Raw genomic sequence first — 13,425 nt, forward strand, 5'->3', positions numbered from 1 at the left:
AGAAATGTAGTTGTAGTTGATTCGTTTCGTTTTCGTTATTAATAATTTAGTATTGGGTTTTTTATTCTTCTTCTTCCGGGGACTTCAATGTGTTTTTTCTGTTATGGGGTTTTTATTGGTGCTGCTTCTAGTTTGATTGTTTTATTGTTTGTGGTCATGTTTCATTCATTTCGTGGGTTGTGAACATCGTGAAGAGTTGTAATTTGGTTATTCACACTTCTCTTCGAATTGATTCTTTTTTTTTCCTGGGAGCGGGGTGACCGCGTAATTGAGTTAGTAAATGGCAGCAATTTAAATGGAACATGTTCTGCTTCTCTACAATACCGAACAAATGATGAAAATTATAAACTTCCCCCACACCCAACCCAATCTTGAAGGCGGATGCACAGCATAGTTTAAAACCTCTTCAAAAACTCATCTTACGAACCAGACACCAAAAAAGAAGATAAGGATAAGAAACTTTAATTTCTGCTAGCGGCGGCCATACCATTCGACACCAGTACTCATGCAAACCTGGATCAAGTGGACTCAATCCGCGTTGACGGCATTGAGCTTCGTATTACGGAATGGGGGAGTAGGCATGACAATATGGGTTTGCAGAAAAAATGAATAAACTTTTAAAATTAAAATTATGAACGAAAATTATTTTTTGCTTGCAAGTAGTGAAAAAATATCATACAAAAATCGTGTCTAGAGATAATTTTATATTATAATGGTAAGTTTTGGTGAGAATATCTGAAAATTCATAGAAAATAGATTAAATTAGGGTCAGAACAACGTACTTCTACTAGTTGAATAACGTCGAGAAAAAAATTTCATATTTTTTAGCAATTTGAAACTGCCTTAGGGTCGACTAATCTGATAGAGAATAGCTGGCCTCATACAAACTAATGTCGTATCCAGATGTCGACACCATTCCGCCGTCAACGCGAATGAAGCATTTTTTCAAGTGCATTTTGCTAGATAAAAAGGTTTCCTTGTACTTTTTCTATTTCTGTCAAATATTTCTCCGATCAAAGGAACAAACGTTTTCGTGACTCGGGCTTTGTTTATTAACCTTTTTGGTCGAACCAGAACTTCACTCAAGGAAGATTATCTTTCTGAAAAAATCTTTGTGCTCTTCTGTTCGTAAAGCATCCCCAAAAAAATTCTCAATGGGGTATTTTTGCTGGTGTCCTGGTGGAAAAGCTTCCGGTGTTAACCAAGACATTGACTCCACTTGAAGTCTTTAAGATAAATAGGATCCAATTAATCCAATTAAACTACAAACTGGTGGTGAAACACTGTCAGTATCGTTTTAGGGAAACGCTCCTGTAGGGTTACACAAACGCAAATATCTGTCGACAGCACGCCAGAAAGCAGTTGAAATGTTATTTTTCCGGTACGTGCTGAATCCTCAGAGGACAAACATAACAGGAATGAACGTCAAATGACAGCGATTGGAATAATCTGAGTTATTGGAAACTTTGAATGAACTTCTTATCAGAGTGTATCACAATTTTTGTTGTAATAATCTTAGCGTACGAATAACTCCCGCTTTTGCCGGTTGAACCACGAACCAGGAACCAAATAAAAACAATAATATACAAATAATGTACGGTCGGATATCACTGTCTAAGAATCATAGAAACAAGTCGGCGCTTACGTTGCACTGACGTTTGCATAAACACACTTTATCTTTCAAAATATCTATTCATACAGACATTGAGAATTGATTCAGATGGAATTAAAAACAAATGATTATTACGCGCCAACGGTAATCCTACGTCAACCTTGCGGTCGCATATACAACCTACCCCATAGTTTAATTTTTTTGGACTACTTGTAAAACCACAAAGAGATTTTACTGCCATTTACACACTCATTTACGCAGCGATTTTCCAGTCTAGTAAAATCATTACGAATCATTACGCAGTATCATCCCTATCCTAGGACCAGAGCTTTTTGCATTTTCAAAACTAAAAATGAAACTAATATTTTACTTGTTCCTTTCACTTTTGCCAGACACGTTTTCACTATTTGGGGTAGAATGAAATCGGTATATTTTCTACGCATTAGTTGAACAGGAACATCGATTCGTTCGCTTCGTTCATTTCTGTTGTAGTTTTCTTTGGGTTACATTCATCGTCAAAAAGTTTCATCTCGCATGCGAAAGGACGTTCGCCGTTTTCATTTGAAAGTCTCTTCCGTTTCATTTCTTTAAAGTGGATTGTCCAGGATCGTCTTCAAAAAAATGGTATTAAAACTGACATAGGTATGCATAGCAGTCACGTTTACCACTAAACCACTGTTGGAGGAAGCACTACTCATTCTCATTAGTTCCAATGAGTACGAAAACTTCGCTTCAGTCTGAGGAACGAATGAAAGTGGAGCGAGAGTCGCGTGCATGAAGAAAAGAGTTTAGTTTGTTGGCAACCTCGGCGAAAGCGTCCGCTTGTGTCTGTAGAAAACTAACGTTGTTGACGTCATTCATGTACAGAAGACACAAGAATGGCACAAGATGGTTGCTTTGAGGAACGTCAGATGTCACGTCAAACTCTTCCTTTTTGCCAGACATTTGGCTAGCAAATGGGATCGTTATGAACACCTACGACAGGCAACACCGTTATACATTCTGTCAACTGCTGCAGATTGATCTGTATGATAGCATCAAATTGAAGGCCTAGTCCAACTTCACGTATGATGAACGAAGTGAGTGAACTGTGCTAAATTGGTACTCGTTGATCGTTTGGCCATGAAACCATGCTAGTCCACCGAGCTGCTATAGGCCTAATTATGGAACAGTTTTTCTAGAATGATTAGCTATTGTTTGCTCGATGGTCCTTCTTGTGAATCCGGAAGACGTAGGATTCCTTACAGCAGGCTGGGAACTCACCAGATATCAGGGAGGGATTGAAAACGTAGGCGTTGCTAAGGCAGACAAGCAGTATTGTAGGACCAAAGACGAAAAACCATCTCTTTTTTTGCTTTTCATTTGACTCGGATGGACCATTTGAGAAGGCCGAGGAAGGAACGTTGCTACGTGCTTATAGTCCTGAATTGTGTGCGAATAAGACTACTGATATTCGCGATGATGACTGCTTCCACTTCACCATTCGTCATTGTCGCCGCAAGGATCACGTTTTAGAGCGTGATTCATTGCATAGACATAGAGCGTGCTCTAATCATACGCTCTATCATAAACGAACCCAAAAAAGAAGAAAAAATAAACAATGCAGGTAGCAATTCATCGCACCGAATGCGATGACATTGGATTAACACACTCTCGTGGAGGCAGTATGGAGTTTGAATTGTTTTCGAAGAGTTGCCCGTTTCTATATTTTCAATCGCTCAAGCTCGAAAGTTCGACCAAGTAGAATTATTAGATTCACGGTCATTTCGCTTAGCTATAAATTAATCGACAGCGTACGTTAACTTCGTGATAGGGCAGTTTTACCCCGCAGTTAACATTTGAGTAAGGAAGGATTTTTTCAGAGATAAATTGGTTGCATAGTCTAGTATTGATTCTATGTAAGTTGTTCAATGAGTTCAATGTAATTGGTTTTCTCGTTCAGTACCAATGGGACATCTTCACGACCTTCGCGGCTAAACCAACGCACAATCTCAGTCACCACACAGACCGTCAAGCAGTGCTTGAATGGGAGCTAACCACATTCGCTTTGATTACTCGGAAGCGTTTATCCGAAGTACTTTTCACATAGTCTGAATAGCGCATAAAGCTGTTTATTTCGGTAAAGGTCAATGTAAACCAAAGTTTTGAAAGATTTCGTTCTTCTGCCGTGGTTCGATTGAGGGTAATGTTAGGTGGCTTATATATTTTTTTTCCTATTGCTACCACTGAAGAGGAGTTGAGATTTTTCCCAATATCAACTTCGATAAGCCTATTTCATCTGCCCAGTCTGCAACGGGGTCGGTAGCGATTTGTAGTTCTCTTTTTGAGCCTTAAGGAAGACATATGTAGCTAATCCGTAAAACTGATCTGGGGATCATGGGAAAACTCATGTTTGGGCACATTAGGAGTGGTCGTGAAATATCATTAAATTGTAATCAGTTTTCTCAGCGAAAGATAATCGTTGTCTCTAGTAACAAATGCACGTGCAATAGAACATTGCAATTGGACTATAAGAATTATAATCAGATGCAGGTTTACCCGGTTTCAAAATAGCTATAAAGTCGAGGTAACACCGATCGGCATGCAGTACCGGATAACTGTCGAATAGGAGAGGTTTCAACATGTCAAAGGGTTGGAAGGTTACCCAATTCGCGTCAATCCCTGAAGACATTCGTTGGTTGATGATCGATTTGGTCGGTTTCTCAGTCAGTACGGAGAGGTATGCATACGCGAACATTACACCAATTCAGTTGGGTCGGTTTTTACACTAGCAGGCAAACCCAAATACCCCATTAGCCGATAAAAAGTCCGCAGTCTGCGGGGGCTCTTATCGGTCCAATCGATTCATCACGGGTGACACTCAATATTGTAGGTTAATAAGTTTAGTATGTTTTATGGCGGAACAGGCGCAATGCGCAGAAATTTGTGCTCTTGATATGTGCACACATAAATCCAATGCAAAAAAAATCATGTAACTGAAGAAAGACGAATCCTGCAAAATGGATAACATTTTTTTTGCCCGTGAGAACTCTCCCAAAGGAATCAGCACGGTCGAAACGAATAATGTTAAAATCATACTTGTTCAACACAATACCTGCACAGAGTCGTATCTCAGATATAGCAAATACATTTTAGTTTTAAACATGAATCATTTGGTAAGTTTGTGGTTAAAATAGAAGATTTATCCAACTTATTCAATGAATTAGGCATCGGAATCAATGAAGAAGAGAAGGAGTCACTTTGGAATCATTTGTATAGCTAGCTAGAGATCAAACATTTGACACATGCAACAGAACGGTTCTTGCGTGACTTAACTGTTTGTTATACTTGGAGTACATAACCGAACTGAAAGTCGAAGTTTATCAATGAACACATAATTAGGAAGTGTTGTCCCTTGGAAGAATGCTCTGCAAAGGTCCAGCAGAAAAATATATCATTTCTTAACCCTCGATTGATGGAGTGAATTTCCCGCATCCTCTATGAAATTTGCAATATGAGCCGGAATATAAACTCGATATTCGTCTGTGAAAGGGCTATTTACAATCGCGTTTTGACTAATAATATGAGAATGCCGTTTATCTCTGCCAACTGCCAACGCGAAGTATATCCCTGAAGACATCTGTCACTTGAAAACTTATACTTTTGATCTTCACGAATTCTTATAGGTGGAAAAACAGCATTTTGATGAGCTCGAGCCATCTTGGCATCAATATCAATACATGGAGGAATCTGTGAACGCTGTGAACAATCAGAAGTTGAAAGGAATTTGTACAGAGTTACTATTCGGCCAGGGAATAACATTTGATCTGATTGTTTAGAGGCGAATGAACTGCAAAATTTAAAGCTTCTTAAAAACAAAAAGTAGCAGAGGTAGTAGCATTTGATTATTATTTCCTTGTTCTTGGAAGAGGACCCGAATCAAAAATTCGGAGTTCGAGTGATCAATTTCAGTTTCGGAGGGCTCGTTTTTAATGTAACAAACAAAAATTAGAAAAATCACGGGAGGGTTGTGTTCGAGACACGACCGCATAGTTGACGTAGGATTCCGTTAGACAATCTGTTGATTTTTTATATGTTTGAAGAATTACATCGTTAAACTCTTTGATAATGATTTGGTGGCCCTGAGAAGGGCAATTTTGTTTGGTAGTTTGGTATTGTTTATTCACTCCACCAGAGTTTACCGAGTGATGATGACAGAAGTATGGTAAACAGTCGTGGAATGAGATATGATGAAAACCGCCCTCTGTGACCCTAGCTATATGATGCTATATGTAGAACATATGGGAAATCACTTTGTCGAATATTTCTTCACTTTCCCAATTTTTTCTCGCCGCATGAACTTTCCTTGGGTGAAAATGAACACAACAAAACAGACAGCTTAAACCGAACGACCCGTTCTCGAGTGGGAACACACCTTGGATTTATTTATGAAAATTGGAATAAATCGTTTCATATATCAATTAATTTTTAACACAACTGCTACCATATACAATTTCACAATTACACTTGTGCTAAATTTTTCACAATACACGATCGGTTATTGATATAAAATTTGACGAACATTGAAGTTCCAAATTCAAATTTTATTTTCTAGAAATAATCGAATCACTCACCCTACTTGCAATACAAAAATGCCCCCGACTTGCATATATTTACAATGCCGATTTCCCTCGGGAATCTTGGTTTTGATGTCTCTGTTAGGGAACACATTTCGGTAGGAACAAAAGCTCCCCCTACTTTCATGTATTTATTAGAATCGAATGAACTGAAAAGTTTAAAGCCTCTTTAATCCAACATCATCATCATCATCATCATGTATTTACAATGCCGATTCGCCCCAGGCGGCTTGGTTTTGATGTCTCTGTTAGGGAACCGCATGTGTCGTCAATTTCGACCAATTAGAAGTGGATATTTCCGTTAGAATAGGGGTTGAGATTTTTCAATTGTTCGATAGTTAGTTTCATGACATATATTAATTTATTCAATATAAAAAATTGTTATGGAGTGCCGAAATCGATTGACGCAAAAATTTCATCAATCCATTCTGAAATGACTGAGTAATAAGCGTTTGAAATTGGACAATTTTCACGATGTGCTCGATTTTCGATTTTCAATTTGTACCCCAATATGTTCCCGAAAGACGTAATCCTACGTCAAAATAACCTCACAAATAAAGGCGACTCGGGGGCTGAATTTAGATGTATTTTCTTGACAAATCCAAATATTTAATTTGTTCATTTGGAAGAGTTGATTTTCTCATTTGTATGACAACAAAACTGCAATTCACAAAATACCACCAATATCAATTCTTTTAGCTTTAAAGAAACTTTTAAATTTACGCTCTAGAGAAATGTAACGCGTTCTTTGGTGTTAAGCTCACGTCAATGCGATTTTGCTATATATACCGTACGCTTCTTCTTCGTGCGTATTGCGGAGGCTTTAAACTTTGCAGTTCATTCACCCTAAATACCGTATGCGGCATGAAGATTGTAGTAAAGATTGCAAGTGTGAGGAAAGAACCCATACACATACGAGAGTTGTGTTGAGCGCTGTAAGGAAATTTTAAATTTTCTCGAGCACACAAATCCGATGATATCGTCTACAGACACGAGCATGTGCACTGTTGATCCTGTATTGAATTCTCGAACTGAACGAAACACGTCACATGTAAGCTCGATATTCTTCAGTGAAAGAAGAGTTTTTTGAAAGCACATTGCGCGAAGTTTATCTCCATCGACGGACTTCGGGAAGGAAGAATACCACCCAACGCTTTTTCGATGAGAATCCGAAAAACACTTTTGAACAGTGTCTGTTTTCGGCATCGGACGATTCATTTACTTTAATTTTCAAGAGGATACAAGTTCACAGCCCTGTTCCCATATTTTTGTTAAATTTGGAGAAAAATCGATAAGATTCGCGATACGGAAATATTACAAAACTGTCCATGTTCCCTCCACTATATGTCCATGCAAATAATCATCACGAAAAATGTTCTACTTTTCGGTCTGTTTAAATTTCTGTAAAAAAACATTGGTTATATTTTGAAAGTACATACAGATTTATATGAACTAACTACTCCTTGGTTAGAGATAAACCAATTTTAAATAGGCTTGGAGGTGCATACAACATTCATCTATTGGATCAAATGGTGTACCCGTATCAGCATCTTCTAATAAAATCGAATCTTCATATTTTGAAACTCAGGATACTTGTGGGTAAGCTGCCTTGAGCATATGAGAAAAGGAGCCCAATTAGAACGATCCTCAATTGATTGCATGAGTTTATTTGAACGGGATTTGAATTTCGAAAATATTCCAACTGAGTCAGTAACATCTCCACAAAGAATACATTTATCAACATTCTTGTTGTAAGTTTTCTCCTCAAGTTTATATCCATTCTTAGAACATTTAATTCTATTGCAAAAAAAAAGGTTTCTGTATGACACAACTGTTTGCAATTAAAGCAAACATATTTTACCGAACTGGAAAACGAAGTTTACCAATGAGCTCATATTCAGGAAGCTTTGTGCCTTCAAATGATATTCTGGAAGAGCCAGATGGAAAATACGTCTTTTCTGAACCCTCAGCTAAAAGATAATTCACAGATCTTATCTCTAAAATTATCATATGATTCCACCCACTTCTTTTTTAAGAGTTTTTCCCGAAACCGCATCCCCAATATCAAAAACATGAGCCGGAATATAAACTCGATATTCTTCAGTAAAAAGAATTGTCATTTACTATCGCGTTTGTCTCGTTCCATTTTTATAGAACAACGCGAGTCTTATCTCTGGACTTTGGTCATTTTTCTGAGATACTTGAGTACATACACAAAGTGGGTTCACTGTTGGAGCGTTACCTTTGGGACGGAAGAATACCACCCAACACTTTTTCGATGAGCCGGAGACATCCTGCTCACGTGATATCTGGAGGAATTATTGGGCGCAGCTGATTGTCGGTTGCGAACTGAAGGAATTCAAAGCACTTAATCATTTCAAAGTGGTAATCTTCTGGTTCTTCCACAGTGTCAAATTTCAAACGGTGGAATCGCATTGTTTGTTTCCAGGAGACTTGGGAAAATATATATTATTTATAATGACAAACCTCGAATCACTCTAGAGCAACGATACTCAACCTGCAGCCAGTGGGCCGCATGTCTTCTGGATGGCCAATTTTTGACGTAGGACTAAGTAATGGTGCCAAATTAGAAAACAGCGCACGTTTTCATGAAATAAAGATGGCAAATTCAGTGTCTGTTCTACGATGTATGTAGATAGAGAAAATATTGAAATTGTAGCCCTGCCCACCCATTTTTAATTTATTGTGTAGAAACAAGCTATTCGCGACTTAACAACATTCAAGATTCATCAGTCATTCAGTTAGCGACCAGTCGGCAGCGAAGCTTTCCGAATGGCCTTCCTCAAAACGGAATGTAGATTTCAGTTTCAGGCCTTTTTGAAGGCTAGAAGCGAATAATCTGTGAAAATTCGAAACCTCCTCTCTCTTAGAGAGAGGGAACTCTCTAGCCTCGGTCTTTTTTCTCATTCGCCTCTAGTATTAAAAAAGGCCATTTTGGAAAAAAATTGTGACTTTTTTAGATCAATCCATTAATTTTCGTTAATTCGAGTATTGTTTTCGGGTTCAAAGTGGCGTCAAAGTGCAGTGTATTTTGTGCCGAATGTGAAGAAGGTATTTTTCAGTGGTGAGAGCTGCATTCAACGTTGTAAATTGAGGATGAAAATTGGTTCCGCAGCGGTTGCTGTCGACGCCAACCCACACCACATCCGATTCGGTTTTTCTCTTGCTGTGCTGAGTGTTTTTGGGAGCGTTGTAAATGTAATTTTGCTAAGAGATACTGAAAACTACTTGGATATTTAACAAGTTAAGTGTTTCAGTACCACTCTAGACAGCGAGCAATCAACAGTACATGTTAATTCTGAGAGTTGTTTCTAAATTTTGCTTGAATTGGTGTTTTATTGCATCGCGTAGTTCTACGTTAGCAATGTGGTTGTGTTTTGGACACCACCCTTCTTTCTTTTCTTTTGCTTTGCGCCCGCGAAACCATGACTAACACGAGTATGTGACCCCTCTGAAAAAAAGGTTCAGTGCCACTGAGTCTCTAGAGCAGTGGCACTCAATCTTTCCAACACGACCTCCTCAAGCTTGTTCCATATTATCCTACACGACACGTCACGACTGGGTCCGACAAAATGTTCTTTTCGAGAATTTCGTGATGTCTTTTATCTGTTCGGATCCGCTGTATTTAGGCATGCAAATTTAAAACAATTGTAATAATGTTTGTCTTCATATAAGCTCCATATGTTATCTGCGAAGTTGTCATCGATTAAACGAGAAATTGGTTATCCGGGTAACATTCACCAAACGAAGCTTCCATCGCAAAATTTGCTCGAAATAACCAGAATTACAACCACCCTCGACATTCCTAACCTCTCGAACACAACTCAAAAACCTCCATTGTGCACAAACACTCATTTTCACCATATGTGTGTGAGTGAGGATCTGCGATTTTTTGTGTTTCTGTGTATGTGTCTATGTGTGGCTCGTGTGTGAGCGCATGAATTCATCTCTAATGGCTAACCTATTTCCGTTCCGAGCTATCATTTAACTATTGTTTTATGTTCTGGTGGGATTGAAATAACAAAAAAAAAGGCTACAATCAAAATATACATCATCTTATTGCTTTAGCTGTCTGTCAGTCTGTTTTTGCTTTTTTTTTCTTTTTTTTCTCTTTTCAGCTGGTGTGTTTCGACTTTTTGTGGTACGTTGATTGTGTTTCTGTTTTCATTGTTAAAATAAAGATTTTTTTTTGTGTTTTTGCATACCATACCATTGCATCCGAGTTTGACACGCAAAATAAAACTAATGAAAAGAAAAACGAAGACAAAGAAAAAATTGGTGTGTAAATTTATACTTAAATGGTGTTTTTCTTCTCGCTAAAATTGAAATCTTTCGAATGTCTCTCTCTCTCACCTAAAACAAAAAATAATCAAAGAGCGATTTGTATTGCATAAAACACGACGGCGTGTGGAAAAAAGGGCGCTCCGAGAAATATAGCCTAACAACAGGTCGGATGAGGGAGGGAGGGTTCAGTTAGCATGTTTTGTTTCGATCTCTCGCATTTTTGCGCTTCATTTTCATGGTTTGTAATAGCCTCTTTTGGTTGTGTGGATGTGTTTGCGTTTGTGTTTTTGTGTGTGTGGTATTGCTGTGTGGTAATCTTTAAAAACGATGGATTTTTTTCTGCCTAAGTATTAGGGTTTGTTGTTCTGCGTACTTGTGTGAGGAGAGGGACATTTTTGTTTGTGGTTGAGGGGGTGAAGTTCTAATGAGTGTGATCTAAGGTGAGTATGTTGAGATTTTTCCTTAAAATTACTTGATTAAAAAAGGAGTTCTGTTTGAATACTTGTATACCTGCTCTGCTCTCTATGGCGCATCATTGCGAGTGCCTAAGGCTAGCCTGTATTATTTTCAGTTTGTGTCCGCCAGCTGCTGGCGAACACGTGGAACTGTTATAAATTGATGTATGCCATCATCTAGTGGCATACACATGGAACTGTGTGTTTTACTTTGTGGAGAGTGTGTTCCCCCCAAAAGCATTGCCGGTCGATCCCTCTGCCGGGGACCGCAAACGGGATCTCGTTATACGAATCCGTTTCTTAGCCGGAGAGCGATTAGCTCTTTACTACCCTCTAGTGACTGCTGTGGGGGCTGCGATGGGGGAACGACACGTCCATTGATTCTACTACCTGATGTTACTGCTGCTGTTGCTGCTGCTGCTGCTGCTGCCGAAATTCTACTGCTGTCTGTACTGATCGCATCAAACTCCTTTCCATAGGGATCCGAGTCGATGCTGATCAGCTGCTGTTGCTGCTGTTGTCTATTGAAGGTATGCTGCTGTTTTTGCGGTGGCGGTGGAATCGCTGGTATCGATCCGAACCCGCCACTGTTGCTACCAGCACCGAAACCGCTACCAGGGGTACCTACCAGAGTCCCACCGGGGGCACTGTTCACATAGTTATGCTGCTGTCTGTTACTGTCGGTAAGCTCACTACTGCCACTCCTTCTGCCCCGCCGGTTCCCGCTGTTACTCTCGCCCGATAGTCCGTGGTTTGCTGATGCTACTGAAAAACCGGGGCTAACACTCCTACTTTTCATCCTGTTGTCCAATTCTCTGTTCCTGCTATTGCTGCGGCGATCCCTTGCGCGGGCGCGGTCACTCATTGTACTGCTCGCTGCTCTTGCTGCACTTGGTGCACTTCCCACTCTTCTCCCGCCCTCAATCACTATTTCCTCTGGTTCACGTCCGCTTTCGTCCATGTGACCACCGTCCTGGTGCTGCTGCTGCTGCTGGCTGGCATCCTCCGCTGGTTGTTCTTGTTCTTCGTAATCTTCCTCTTCCTCTTCTTCGGCTATGGTATCATCAATATCTCTACTGGCTAATGAATCACAGATCAATCGGTTACCAAGTTGTCCACTGGAAGTAGAGAAAGATAGAGCAAAATCTTTTTTGTTTAGTCTTTGGGATCGTGATGGGCAGCATTGGGTTACGACGAAATGGACATTATATGTGCTTGGGGTGTGCGGCATAAATCTGAAAAGTACGTTAGTGTGCAAGCTTGCTGTAGCGTGTGAAAGCGGGCGCTTTAAGTAACGAGACTACGAACTAATGAGAGTTAGATTAATGTTGATGTAAGGTGTTAGGGTGCACCATTCATAAAATAAAAAATCAATCTGTGGGTAGGCGAGGAAATTATATATTCAGAATGTTGCGAAATTATTAATAAAACGACCCAAAATGTACAGTAGGGTGCCAATGAATATATGGGAAAAATCAACCCTAAAATTTCAAAAAGTTACCCTATAAAAAACCTTCACCACCTCGAAAAAACACTATGCCACATTTCAGCTCAATCGGACTTAAGGGAGAGTGGCGCAAAGCGGTCAAAGTTTGAATTTTTTGAAAATCGAAAAATCACCCTAGGGGGGAGTAAAGGAAATCGGGGTTTTCGAAAAAAAAAATTTGATGCTAAATGTCATAAAATGGCATGAAACTTCGAGATCTAGTCATCTCGAAAAAAAAATTTTTTGTCAAAAATCGGCACTCTGGGACTTACTTTTTTTTCGGTATTGAAACGAAAAGTATGGTTTTGGGTGCCAATAAAGATAGTTATCTTGATTTTTCATTCGGAACTTGCTACGAAATGTTGATTTGCACGATACTATACCGATACTATACCCTATCGGGGTTCTTAAAAAGAAAGTTTGATGCCAATTGGTTGATGTAAATTGTATGAGATTTACAGTCATCTAAAAATAAAATTATCAAAAATTTATTTTTCAAGCGGAAAAAACGATTGAGTGCTAAAAAACTTTTTTTTTGACAAAAAAAAAATTTCGAGATAACTGTAAATCTCGACCAGTAATGCAGTTTTAAGACGTTTTTGACACCAGTAAATGCAGTCCTAATGAACCAATATTTTGCATAGGGTATATTATTGAGCAAATCAACATTTCGTAGCAAGTTCCGAATGAAAAATCGAGAATACGATTTTTATTGGCACCCAAAACCATACTGCTCGTCCCAGAGGGCCGATTTTTGACAAAAAAAAAATGTTTCGAGATGACACTAGATTTCGACGTTTCATGCCATTTGGCATCGAAATTTTTTTTTTTCGAAAACCCCGATTTCCTCCCCCCTTGGGTGATTTTTCGATTTTCACAAAAACTCAAACATTGACCGCTTTGCGCCACTCTCCCTTAAGTCCAATTGAGCTGATATTTTGCATAGGGTGT

At 39.1% G+C, this 13,425-nt stretch overlaps 1 protein-coding gene across 8 annotated transcripts in view; it reads right to left on the reverse strand.

The window, feature by feature from the left end:
• Window positions 1-10,827: 10,827 nt before the first annotated feature.
• LOC129764998 (insulin-like receptor) overlaps window positions 10,828-13,425 on the reverse strand; it is a 551,253-nt gene continuing 548,655 nt past the window's right edge. For 7 of the 8 annotated variants that reach the window (XM_055764732.1, XM_055764729.1, XM_055764735.1 and 4 more), the window contains one exon: window positions 10,828-12,106. In XM_055764732.1, coding sequence (XP_055620707.1) covers window positions 11,272-12,106 — 835 coding nt within the window. In that variant the 3' untranslated portion in view covers window positions 10,828-11,271. The remainder of the gene's footprint in view (window positions 12,107-13,425) is intronic. The other variant, XM_055764737.1, reaches the window with a different exon arrangement.

The sequence above is a fragment of the Toxorhynchites rutilus genome, chromosome 2 (genome assembly GCF_029784135.1).
Source record: "Toxorhynchites rutilus septentrionalis strain SRP chromosome 2, ASM2978413v1, whole genome shotgun sequence".
NCBI lineage: Eukaryota > Metazoa > Arthropoda > Insecta > Diptera > Culicidae > Toxorhynchites > Toxorhynchites rutilus.